Source organism: Nycticebus coucang, chromosome 23 (assembly GCF_027406575.1).
Source record: "Nycticebus coucang isolate mNycCou1 chromosome 23, mNycCou1.pri, whole genome shotgun sequence".
NCBI classification, from domain to species: Eukaryota; Metazoa; Chordata; class Mammalia; order Primates; family Lorisidae; genus Nycticebus; species Nycticebus coucang.
The window spans coordinates 27,958,311-27,971,907 of NC_069802.1; the positions used below are offsets into that span (position 1 = coordinate 27,958,311).

A 13,597-nucleotide genomic window follows, 5' to 3' on the forward strand; every position below is an offset into this window, starting at 1 on the left:
CTGAAGGCCCGGTGTTGACTCTGGCACCTGGGCCTCCTTTGTTGGAGAACATTTTTACCTTTGCAAACTCTAAACTCAGCATTGGCTGTGGACCCTTGGAACTCCGGCTCTGAGTCTTAGCCTCACTCCTGCAGCCTGGTGATTGAGCAAATAGACAATACTTACAATAATGAACCAAAGTGGAGAAGATGGATTGTGATAAGTGCCGTGGAGCTGTCAGTGTGGACTGAGGCTGTGCTCACTTTTGGACAGAGTGTGCAGAGAAGCCTCCCTCACAGTCCAGGGAGCAGACATCTGTAGGGGAGGACGTGGACTCTGCTGCCGGGTCAGCCAAGGAGTCTTCTCATTTGCTCTTTGTGGGGAATTGATGTTGTGGACTCTTGATACAATAGACTGACAGTGTTAAACCACTAACCTTATATGATAATCATCTCCCTTGACCTAGTTGCTAAAATATATTCTTATTAAATGACAGGATTGTCTCTAGGGACTTTGCCTAACAAATGCAATTAGTGTAATCTGGTATATTGTACCCTCAATGAATCCCCAACAATAAAAAAAATAAAAAAATAAAAATAAAATAAATACAGCGAACCTCTGTAAGTTGACCACACAAAGGACTACAACAAACTGGTCAAAATAACCAAGGTGGTCAACATAAAGAACTAGGTTTACTATACTGATGAGTACATGTGATGCGTGTTCGGCTGTGAAAATTAGATTAACTTAAGGAAGTGATAAATGTAAGGAGTGGTCAACAATAGAGCTTCCACTATAGTAAAATATAGATTCTAAACTCTCAAAAAAAAAAAAAAGACAAGATTGTCTAAAATCAATGCTTCCTATGAATTTTCCTCCCAGTATTTCAGTGGATGTATTTTTGAGCCCTTTTTTGCTACGCTGTGTTTTAGCGTATGTTTTATGTTTATGCTGTGTGTTTTAGAAGTGGGAGCTTTCCTGTCCATGCTTTCATCCATCCACCTGCACGTAGCTTTCCCTCCTTCCTTCTTCCACCTCCATCTTTACTTTATCCTGTTCTTGTCATGGTGTATTATACCAGGGCTGTTTGGAAAGTATCCAGCTATTGTTAATGCTTTTTTCCCCCATGGGACATGGCAGGTTCTTTCCGGACAGCCTTCATGTACTTAGTTGTAAATATTTAGTGATAGTAGGTGAGTGCTGCCCCCTATATGCCAACTCCTGACACCAGGGATGCCTCCTGGTCCATGTGTCTGACTCCCCAGTGTCAATTCTACCCCCTCATGGTGGGTTTAGGTCACCAAGGTAGTTCACCATCTCTTTCCAGCCATTAACAGAGTCTGTCCCAGGTAATAAGAGATGAGGGGCAGCTTGCCGTGAGGCACTGGGGAAGGATTCTTAGCTTTTAAGGCAGTGGTCTCAACCTTCCTAATGCCGCAGCCCTTTGATACAGTTCCTGTGGGTTGTGACCCACAGATTGAGAACCGCTGTTCTAAGGAGATACACAAGAAAACCTGTGTTCTTTTTTATGACTTTGTGCTTGGAGGTGATTTCTGGTCCTGGGAGCCCGTCTTGTGACTGTGGCCCAACCCTGAAGCAGAGTCACATGCTGAGGGTGGTTGATCCAAGGGAAGGACAGAACCAACCACCACGGCTGCCCTGCTTCCTGATTTTCCATAATGCCAGAGAAGTTTGCTTGACTGTTGAAACCATTTAGAGTGGAGGATTCTTGACAGTTGTAGCTAAAGGCGTTTTTGGTTCTGATGGATATGGTTTGCGGTCTTTCCTAAAGATGTTAGTTCTTTTACCAAGAACTGTGAAAATATTTTGTTTAAGCAGTTCTTTTACTTCTTTTAATTTATGCTTTAATGATCCAGTTGTATTCAGATTTAGCCATCGATCCTAAAGTTAGACTCCTGTTTACTAGGGAATCTGTAGGTTGGTGGGGGTTTAGGGGGATGTTAAATGAGAGAGTCTGACTATACATATCTTTTGACAATGCCTGATTAATATGGCTATTATTAAATATTACATAATATGTCGAGAATTTTTTATTATCAAAGAAAAGGTACATCTTTAAATCAAATTACAGTACTCAGTTATTCACGAGAGGTATTTTGTACAAACACACACAGTTCATCATTGACGAGAAATTTACACACTGCCTTCATTACATCAGTTCCTCTGGTAGATGCTGTTTAACATCTGAAAAGGGAAACTTATGTTTTAAAAAAATGGAACTGGCATTATATATTTCTATTTATGGAGCTGTTTAGTTTATGCAAAACAAGTAAAAAACATGGATTGAATTTTTTCCTAAAATCGTCTTACCTCTTTAAGGTATAAGGTTGGAGTCAGCTGGGGAATCAGAAAGAGGGGGATAGAAACTGATCCATTGGGCCTGATGATGAATTGGATTTCCTAGGACTTACATTGTTGGGGACCAAAACTAAATTTTATTGAGATAGTTTTCAGACAAACAGAAGCATTGAAAGGGCCACGCTGTCATCTTCCACATCAGCAGTTTATTCCCCCAGATTCAAAAAGTCACTGAGCGTTAACAAAATGCCATCATTTTTTTCCCCTCTATAATAGAATAAGTCTGCACACACACACATTTGCTGAATTATTTGAAGGTCAATTACAGACACCGCAACTCTACCTTTACTGAGAAATGTAAATTGTTACAAATGAGATGCAATACTCTTTATAATATCTGACTTTATGAATATCTTGCTGATTTTGGGGGCGGCCATAATGTACTGTTAATGAAAATATTTTCATAGTCAGTTTATGTAATTCTGTCTCTCCGCCTTTGTTTTTTCCTGTGTTTATCCATTCACCCACCCACAGTGGATTGAGTGTCTCTCTCTCTCACTGAACAGAGCAGACCCTGCTTCGTCGAGCTTGTGTTTGCTCGGCGTAGACGGTTAAAGCATCTCAGAGTGATGGGAGATGTGACAGGGCAGGTGTTCAGAGGTATTTTACTTGGAGGAAAAGAAAGTAGGTTGTAGCCAGGCGAGAAAAAAGGGAGGCAGGTGAGCCTGTGAGGTGGGGTGGATCGTGATGCGTGTTCAGGACAGGGATATCCATGTGCAGGGTCTGGAGGTGAGAAAATGACTCTCTGGAAACATCTTGAAATGGGACCAGAAGGGAGAGAGAGAGCCTGGGTGCATGAGTGATAAGGGAAAGGTGTCGGGAGGATGGGAGGTGAGAACGGGAAGGAGGACAGTAGCCTTGTCTGTCACTTCAAAGAGCCGAACTTTCTTCTGAAGAAACTGTAGCTTTTTGAGGTTTTAACCACAACAGGAAGGTGATTGGGTTGAAAGGGAGAGTTAGACACAGACAGGAACTGTGTGGTCTGCCTCCAGGGTGAGGGTGATGACAGTGAAGAGGAATGAGACATTGATGACTGTGAGACCTGGTGGGAAGGCTGGGTAACGCCAGGGTGTAGTAACTTTCCACTGTGTCATTCAGAAAGATAATGCTTAATAGTGGTCACTGATTAATATCAAAAACTTGGACAAATACCTTTTTTTTTTAATTTTTTTTTTGAGACAGTGCCTTGCTGTGTCTCCCAGGTTGGAGCGCCATGATATTGTCACAGCTCATTGCAACGTCAAACTCCTGGGATCAATTGATCCTCTTGTCTTAGCCTCCTGAGTAGCTGGGACTACAGGTACACACCACAGTGCCGAGCTAATTTTTCACTTTTTTTTTTTTTTGAGACGGAGCCTCAAGCTGTCACCCTGGGTAGAGTGCTGTGGCATCACAGCTCACAGCAACCTCCAACTCCTGAGCTCAAGCGATTCTCCTGCCTCTGCCTCCTAAGTAGCTGGGATTACAGGCACCTGTCACATCACCTGGCTATTTTTTGGTTGCAGCCATCATTGTTGTTTGGCAGACCCAGGCTGGATTTGAACCTGCCAGCTCAGGTGTATTTGGGTGGCGCTTTAGCTGCTGGAGCCACAGGCGCTGAGCCTTCTAATTTTTTTTTTTTTTTGTAGAGATGGTATCTTGGTACTGCTCAGACTGGTCTCTAACTTCTGACCTTAAATGATCTTTCACCTCAGCCTCCCAAAGTGCTAGGATTAGAGGTGTGAGCCACTGTGCCCTGTGCCCGGCCTTGGCCAAACTACTTAATCCTCCTGCACGTGAGTTTCCTCATCTGAAACAATGAAGGCACCATTGGGTCTTAATGAGATGTTAAATGACAGACATCATCTCACTGTATTTACTGAGGAGCCCAGAGTTTGAGCTGGATTTCAGGCACGGCTGGACTTTGTCAGATTGTCATTAGAGGGCCACTAATGTTCTAGGCTCATACTTTGACTTCTGATCAGACCAGTGGAAACATCTATTCCCCTGCCCCTCACCCCTAACCCCCAGCAAATCCAAGTGTTTGAAAAATCTGCACAAGGGTGAGGTTGATCCATAGCTAGAGCAATGGTGCTGGGACTCGGAGGGCTCTGTCTGCACCCTATGTGGAAGAGCAAGGGAGAGAAGCCATACAAAACAAAAACAAAATCATGAAAATGGAAGCAGTAAATAATTGACAGCAAACGTCATTGCCACATTTAGGGGTGCACCTCCACCCACCCTAGACGTTTTGAGGTTTTAAACGGCTCTGGTCTGTCTCTTTCCGCTGTTTGCCTCCAAATGGCATGGCCAGAGTTTCCTTAGGTCTCTGTACCGGGTGTCAACACTCGGCCTGGGTGCTGGCAGATCCACTTTCCCAGGCTAATATATCTGAGGCTGCATTTTCCCAGAAGCAGATCCTGAGATGAAGTTTCCATTGAGGAGATTTGCTTGGGAGGTGTCCCAGAAGCTCTGTGGGTGGAGCTGGACAGTGAGAAGCAGTGTCTGGTGCAGGCAGGTGGCACTGGGGACTGTGGGGAGTTAGTAGAAGCCCAGGCCTTAGAAGCTGGGATGTTCCCCTACTTCCTTTCCTCAAGGAGGGAAAGAAGACTACAGCCATTTACGCCTTTACCTCTGACCTCTGGGTGACTCCGGTGACCAGAAGGGAGCCTGCGTGAGGAGAGTTGTAAGTTGAAGGACCCAGCACTAGCTTAACATTGCTACCTGTCAGTGTGGGCATCATTGGCCTTATAGGCCCTGACGAAGGAACCTGGAGATGGGGATGCTGGAGCCACGGTGTTCACAGCAGTGAACCTATTATTCTCTGTGTGATTTTCCCCCTTGTGTTGAAATTGCTACCTTGAGGACCATCTTTTTTACTCCAAGTTAAGAGGAAAACTTAAAAGCTATTAGACGTCCACAGAGAAGGGTCGGATTACTGACTTAAGTCAGACAGTTTAGTTTGTCTAAATGTATTTGTTGAAGCTTCCTGCCTTTTCCAGATGTTTTCATTTACTTTATTTAGAAAGTGTCTTACAGGCTAAAGTATAAACCACCCCCAAAGTTGGGGTAGTTATCAACATCGATAAAGCTGTTTTCTTCTTGTGGGATGTGAAATTATCTAAATTCTGATCAGTGAAGTATTTGGTGATGCTAATCAGGGCATAGATTTTATATCTATGCTTAATACTTTTTTCCTTTTCAAAAAAGTATTGTGATGTCCTGGGGGTGGTATTGGGAAGGGTTGAGTTTTATTCAGAAAAATCTGGCTCCGATGGGGGAGGCTGTGGAATTACAACCATAACCCTAGCTCCTGGAGGATGTTTTGTGTTAGAATGGGAATGAAACCAAAGGATAGGTAGGATAGGGTTCACTAGGGCCCCGTGCTCTCAGGATTGTGCATCCAGAGCAGGGCCTTGACAATTTCTAATCAGTCTCTCATTATGGGAAGCCATGGGGTCAGTGACACTTCAACGACACTGTCCTTATTGCAGGTGAAGAGTGAAGGCCCACGGACACTGGTGAGCAAAGGGCCAACCACAACGGGATTTTTTTTGAAATTTCTAAGAAACATGTTCAGAAACTAAGTCGAATGTTGTAACTTTTGCTACATTGATAGAATAAACCATTAGAACAACAACAATGATAACAACAAAATCACATGTTATGGTGGTCCTGTGCTTCAAAGGAGTAGAGCGTCGGCCCCATATGCTGGAGGTGGTGGATTTAAGACCAGCCTCCGCCAAAAATTGCAAAAAAAAAAAAAAAAAAAAAAATCACATGTTATGAGCCAGGCCATACAGTAGTTAGGATTTATAGCTGGTGAAACAATAAAATTGAATGGAAGAAACCTGCAGATCTGGGCTCACTGACGAGACTTCTTCAGAGTCCTTTTTTGAATTACAGGTGGAGAAGGGACACACTTGATGTTCCTAAGTCAAGTGATTTGAAAAACAAAGTGAGGATTTTTCTCCAAGTAATTCTAGCCTGGGCAGGGGCTAGAACGCCCAGAAGGAAGGATAAGTTATTACAGATCCCAGACACAGGTCACTTCAGTGTCCCTAGCAGAGGCTTCCAGGAAGACCTTTTAAATCTCAATTGAAGTAAGACACTAAGGAAGCCGGAGGCCCCTGCTGTCCCGCCTGGTATTGAGAATTCCTCTGCTGCGTTTCCATGTCCCTAAGCCAGGGATGAAGAGGGCAAGGGAACTTTGATGTTGCTGTGTGGAAAAAGGGCCAGGTTGCCAGGGGAGGGAAAGCTGGAGGAGTTTGTGTTCACTGGCTGGTACCAGGCTCCCGAGGGATGACCAGAGGCCACGCTGACTTCATAGACAAGGTTATACGTGAGTCCTGACAGGGCCACCGTAGGGCCCAGTTGAAGCCACTGGCAGGAATGGGGTCTGGGGAAGTGGACTATGTCTGACTGTCACCTCACTGTGGAGCCACACCCTTGTATGGGGTCACCAGACACTCTGCAGCCGTGCCCAGGGACCAGGAGGAGAGCTGTAGCCTATGCTTGCCACCCAGAGCCACGTGGTGGAGGGATGTGGCTGTGACATTCACTGCTGTTCCCCAAGGCTTGTGTCTAGACCTGGACATGCCAGCGCGCTGGAGAAGGATACTTGTGACTGCTGTCAGAGGCTAGGAGGTGTGGGGCTTGTACATCTTTGTTTTCAGCTTTAAATTATAACTTACAGCATTCTTATTTTATATCATCACTTTATAGAAAACCTGACCAAAGGCGGCCAGGGAAGAAAAGAAAATGAAAAACCAAATGGCATGAGTTTTAGAGTGTATATTCTTGAAGATAGTTAAAAAAAAAAATCCGATTTAGTGATGCTTATCACAAATATAATAGTCACCGACTTACTTTGATACCCAAAGTACGGCCTATTGATGAAATTGTAAAAATAATGTATATGACTGTCCTTTAGGGATAACAATGAAAACTATTAGGACAGATACATGTTTTATGACATGTGCTTTTATTTTTATAGTGACAAAAGAAAAATGCTTTGGAGCCCAATTTCTCAGTTACTGTTGGGGTGATTGTTGGCTTAACCTTTTGGCTTTGGTTTCTTCCCATTATTGTAACATTGTTTTTTGTATATCAAGTACGTATAGTGTGCCTACATGTTTGTTACGGTGTTGACATATGACTGACTTGGATTTTATTTTGTTTTTAACAGGGACCTTCGCAATAATCTTATCAGTAGTATAGATCCAGGTGCCTTCTGGGGCCTGTCATCCCTGAAGAGATTGTAAGTGTCTGAATTAATCGCTTGTGAGTTTGAACTCTTCCTGTTATGGGTCACTGTTAACTTACATTAGCATGATAAAAAATGGACATTCAATAATTTTTAGAGAATTATTTCTTCCCTGATAGAGAAACAGACACAATATTTAATGTAAGTAGCTGACATGATGGTTAATTTGCACGGTCACTTGATCTGTTTGGTGATAGATGGCTGTGTCCCTCTTACGCTAACAAATTCATTACCATGCTGGCTTTGCCAGTGGATATAATCTTTGGATGATTTTCAAGTTATGAATCCATTTAAATTGTATGTGTTATAGATGCCATATAAATTAAGGCACCTTTTATATTAATGATTTAAAGTCATATTATTATTTCAAAACCCAAAGACCAGTTTTTATTACTTCTGTAGCTGAATAATTCCTCTCCCCTCCTCTTTAAGCTGTTTTTGCTATTACCCTGCTGTCTCAGCACACTCTGTCCTCAAGTTGCTCCATCCTTTATTCTTTCTAAGACATCCATTGAACGCTTCTCTGGAAGATCTCATAGAATGGGGGGGGGGGGAAATAGTGTCAGGGAGGAAAACTAATTTTTCTCTCTGCTCTTTGAACTTCTTGGTGTGGATCTCTATGATAAAAGACAAACAAGAGAAAAACAAACAGAAGTTCAGTAAAATTATATTTTATAGTTATGAAAACTCTCAAGAGTGGGCGGCGCCTGTGGCTCAGTGAGTAGGGCGCCGGCCCCATATACCAAGGGTGGCGGGTTCAAACCCAGCCCCGGCCAAACTGCAACAAAAAAAAAAAATAGCCGGGCGTTGTGGCGGGCGCCTGTAGTCCCAGCTGCTCGGGAGGCTGAGGCAAGAGAATCACGTAAGCCCAGGAGTTGGAGGTTGCTGTGAGCCGTGTGACGCCACAGCACTCTACCCGAGGGCGGTACAGTGAGACTCTGTCTCTACAAAAAAAAAAAAAAAAAAAAAAAACTCTCAAGAGTAACTTAAAGACGCAGTTTAGAATGACAACTTAAAGAGTATTTTCAATAAGAAACAAATGCATTTTTAGGGAAGCGACAAGACAAAGGAAAAGGACCTTGATCTTCCTGGTGCAGCAAATCATGGGAAGGCAAATGAATGAGAAGCTGGTGGTAGAGACAGTCTTGTTAGTTATGTTTATGAAGAGTCCCCGCGTGCCCTCTCTAGGCTGGTAAGGGTCTAAAGTCCTCTACTGGTACACAGGGGAGGGACACTTTTGTAAATTTATATGCTGCTTTTAGCAAATAGGGGAAGGCAGAGAGTCTTTCTCGTATTTGATTCTTTCCAATGGCATCAGCTCAAAATAATCCTTAAGCCAACATAGGATATTTTGGGGTCTTGTTCTACCCTTTAGTTGTTAAGCAAATACACACTAATATGTGTACACATGCTATAACAAGTAAATAATAATTATAATATTAATAACGATAATGATCTGCCAGGGGAAAGAGGGACCAGCTGAGAAGGGACAGCCAACCTGAGAGCCATCAGCGTTTAGATTTGAACTCACTCCTGAGGAATGAATTTGTATTGAAGAACAGCAGAACAGGCCTTCCTAGCAGAGTAGGAACAGGCGTGCAGGAATATGGAAAGAGTCTTTCCCACCCTTCCTGCACTGTATGGGGGCAGTAGTTTCGTTCTTTGGTGAGAACATAAAGTAGCAGGGGGACAAGGATATTGGGAGGTAAAGCTGGTCAGGGACTAGGCTCTTAAAGACTTGCTATGTTAAAACTTCGATCTGTTCTTTAGGCAATAAAGGGCTATCAGAATTTTTTGAATATGGGGTAAACATGATTTGATTTGTGTTTCAGAATGTTCGTGCTGGTGATAAGGAGAAAGCGTTTACGTCTAGACAGACCAGGGACACAAGATAGGGGGACCAGCTCCATGGCTTCCATTGTCCTGTCACCCTTTTGCCCTGCCTCTTATATTTTTGGGTTCTTATTTACATTTGTAGGGTATTTTTTTCTTTTCCCCTCACAAGGTACACAGGTACTTTTTCCTGCCTTACTGGTTTTCCATTGTGTTCGTGTAATAAAAATGAGTCTGGTTGCTCTCAGTTTAATCATGCCATGGCTTCAGTACTAACTTCCATCCTAATACTTTTGACATTTTGCATCTATTATTCTGTCATTCAAAATCAACAGGTCTAAATCAGATCCAATTGTACCAGTTGGCCATGCTCTTGTAGAATTTTTTCTTATTCTGCAGGTGAAATTATCTTGTCTCTAACCATCTGTCACTCTTTCCCTATTTCTCTCTTGGGGAAGTCGGAAGGTTCAGAATTCTGTAAGATTATGAATGGTAGGAGTGAACGGGCTTTCTCTGCCTCTTGTAAAGTTATTCAGAATTTCGATCAGAGCCTTGGATAGAGACTTTTGTTCCCCGAGTTTTTGTTCAGGGTAAGGGGATGCATTGTGTTTTTCATCTTTGCCTCTACTCTGTGGGGGTTCAGGGATGTCTGGAGAAGATCATATTGCTAGTCAGTTTTCTTCTTTTCCACTGCACTTCATTATTATCTGGTTAATGCTTTGTAATGAAATAAGTCAGACAAGCTGGCAGGTGTGAGGTGGGTGGTACTGGACATGGGAGTTCTAGTAAGGGTGACAGGTGTTGGAAAGGCGTGGGCATTATGCAGCAGCTTTGCAGCGCAGCAAGGTGCTAACAGCCAGGTAGAGCCGCGTCATCGGAGAGGTGAGGCTCATCTGGTGTCCGTGCATTTCCATCCTGCGGACTCAACAGTGAGCCAGGCTCCAGAGACACAAAGGTAAACCAGGACCCCCTGAGGAGTGTGCAGTCTAGTGGGATCACATACTCCAAACTCGAGCCTGGACGTGGATCAGAATCCAGTTACACAGAGACAAGCAGTAGTTAGAGTCTTGGAAGTTCTTAGCACTCAGCCAGGCAGACGCAGGCAGGGGTGTGGCGTGTGTCCACAGACAGGCCACATCTGCAGACACAGAGTCCCTGGAGAGTGCAGGGGGCAGCGGCATGACAGGTGAGCTGGACTGTGCCAGTAGGCCACCTTCTTTCTGCATCTGTCCATGCCAGAGTCAGTTCATACCTACGACTTTGAACATGAGTCCTCAAGTTGGAAGCACAAGTGAAGGGGCTAGGCCTACCCTATCAGAAGCTCTGGGGCTGGGGCCTAATGATCTTTGTTTCAACCATCCCTGCTATGAGTTCTCATGCTAACATTTGAGAAGTTCTCAGAATTCTAGTTTTTCCTCCAACCTTTCTTTTCTTCAGGGAGGAGAACTGTGATGTCGTACTGTGAGACAGGAAGACTTCGTATCTCCTCCCTTTCTGTTCCACAACCCTGTATTCACAGCCTTTAGGTGATAAAAAGATGAATACTGATAATCCCTCTATGCTAAAAGAAAGGTGAACTTGACTGTTCACATAAAGCAGTTTTATCAGGATGTTTTAGATACCGAAGACTATGTTAGGTTCTCCATCTAATTCTTTATCTTTCAGAAAATAATTTCTCAAGTACTGCCATACAGAATGTTTTAGAAAAAAATTCTTGTTTAGTCGCATTTAATTTAATTACTGATATTGTACCAGGCATTGCCTTAGCAGTTTTTCATTGCCTTACACATTAAGTAGTCTCTTGTGTTCTTGCCTGGGAAGGTAATTGCCATTTATAATATTCTTCCCACTAGAAAATACATTCTTAATTCCAAGCAGATGACTTGTAATTAACTTACGGTGCACAACGTATAAGCTAAAGGAGTCCTCTATGCCAACTCAATAGGATATGAAGATATTTAGCAATAGTAGTGTTTTCCAGTTGCTTTGTAGATACAGACACGTTTTTCTTAGAGCGCCTTAAATCGCCCAATTCAGTTGGGCCTCTCACTCAACAGCCACACATGAACTGGTTTTGTAATTGTACCGTGCCTTTGCCTTTAGTTTATAGATAATTTGTCTCAGGAAGATTAAGTGGCTTTCTGCAGAATAAACTATCAGAAGTGAGTGAAACCCAGACCTATCATTTTTCTTTTGCTTTGTCAACCACTTTAAGCTGATTCTCAATCCAAATCAAAAGCCATTATCAGTATCTAAATACTATTCGAAGAAGGTATAGCTGTAATGAAATTGTTTCTCAGAGAATCGATGGTAATTATACCAGTTAAAGCTCAGAATTGAGACAAGATAATATTATGAACACAGCCCAGATATGCTTATTTAAGCAACAAGATACCTAATTTTTGTAAACAATAAAACTGCGAAATAAAAAGAAAATTAACTGGAATTAAAAAAAAAAGTCCTATACAATTACATGCTTAGGAGCTGCAAAACAGCAAGCACAGATAAAGGTTTATATTGCTTAAGATTCTTTTATCAAAAGTTGTCATTGGAAAGGGAAGACACTGCTAGTAAATCATCAAATTCTAGGGTTGGTTAAGGTGGTGCATTAGTCAGGGCTCTCCACAGAGAGAGACCCTGGGGGCTGTGTGAGAGGGGATTTATGCAGGGAAATTGGCTTGTATGATCACAGAGGGGCAGAGTCCCATGGTAGACCATCTGCAAGCGAGAGGACCAGAGAATCCTTTAGCATGACACAATCCAAGTCTGGAAGCTTCCAAACCAGGAAAGCCAATGGTGCAGCCCACAGTCTAAGACTGAAGGCCCATGAGCCCCTGGAACGCCATGGGTGCAAGTGCCATACTCCAAAAGCCAAAGAACCTGGCGTCTGATGTCTAAGGGCAGGAGGAGCAGAGACATCATTCCAGGAGGGAGAGAGAGCAGACAAGTATTTACCTTTGCCTGTTTGTTCCAATGGGGCCCCCAGCCGATTCGCTGGTGCCCCTTCTCCATCCACTGACTCACCCACAGTCTCCCCTGGAAACACCCTCTTAGAAGGCCCAGACACAAAGCTTCCCCAGCCATCTAGGCGTACCTTAATCCAGGCCACTTGGCACCTGAAATTAACCCTCTTGGGTGGCTTTTGAAATATTCAGGGGAAAACTAAATGAGTATGTTCCTGATTCAAATGTTATACTCTTAATCATTTCTGGTCACACTAATAATACATTAGTATTAGTATTAGTGTGGTACAAATTGCTTTTTAAAGGAATAACTTCTTAAGTGTGAATCAAAGAATATATATTTCTTCATGGTAGAGACTTACATGGATATTGAAGAAATTATATGATAAAAACATTTTTGAAGGTTTGGTTTACAGAGCATTAAGATTCATTGTTTTAGGGTTTTCTTGCATAGGTTTACCGAGTCCATTGATGAACAATGATGGAAGTTATGCCGTCCCAGTGGAAAGTTACAGAAACTGTCAATTGTTATGTCCCAATGTAAAGTTTTTACATATAAACTAGTGCATGTCTCTGATTAAATGTAAAATAATAACATTGCACTCATCGTCTTTGGTGCAAAGCAAAGTAAGTGAAGAAAGATAGAAATAAAATACCAAGTAAAACTTTATATAGGTAAAAAGGAAAAAAATTCATTGACTGTGGATACGAAAAAAATATTCAGAAAGCAACATAGCATGGAAAATAGAAATTAGAAATGGATGAAAAAAATAACTGGGCCATAACATAGATATTGTTAAAGTAATTTGACTTAGAAACTAAATGATAGGTTGGTCAAGTAAAGGCTCACTTCGTTGTTTTTTCTTTACGGTCAAAACTCATGAGTATATAAGGAATGGAGGAAGTAAGGATTATGATTCAGAGGTTCTTGAGGAAATAAACGTCCCGTCACTGTCATAGTAGGTATTTTCTTCCCTTGTCTGTTATTTGAAGTGAGATTGGGCTCAGTTCTGCACCCACTCAATGTCATCACATTGAATCTCATGTTTACTACTCCTGTTTTATCCTGAGTAATATCACATGAGTAAATGCTTGAAATATAGAGGGCACTATAATTAAAGAGCATTTAGTCTTTGTGTGCAGAAGTTAAAGGAAAGCAAAGATCATCTTCTTTGTCACTATTGTCCTAATCTCACTT

General features: G+C 42.4%; 1 protein-coding gene across 2 annotated transcripts in view; it reads left to right on the forward strand.

Moving 5' to 3' along the window:
• ADGRA3 (adhesion G protein-coupled receptor A3) overlaps window positions 1-13,597 on the forward strand; it is a 105,729-nt gene that overhangs the window by 43,241 nt on the left and 48,891 nt on the right. For both annotated transcript variants that reach the window (XM_053577782.1, XM_053577783.1), the window contains exon 3: window positions 7,526-7,597. In XM_053577782.1, coding sequence (XP_053433757.1) covers window positions 7,526-7,597 — 72 coding nt within the window. The remainder of the gene's footprint in view (window positions 1-7,525; window positions 7,598-13,597) is intronic.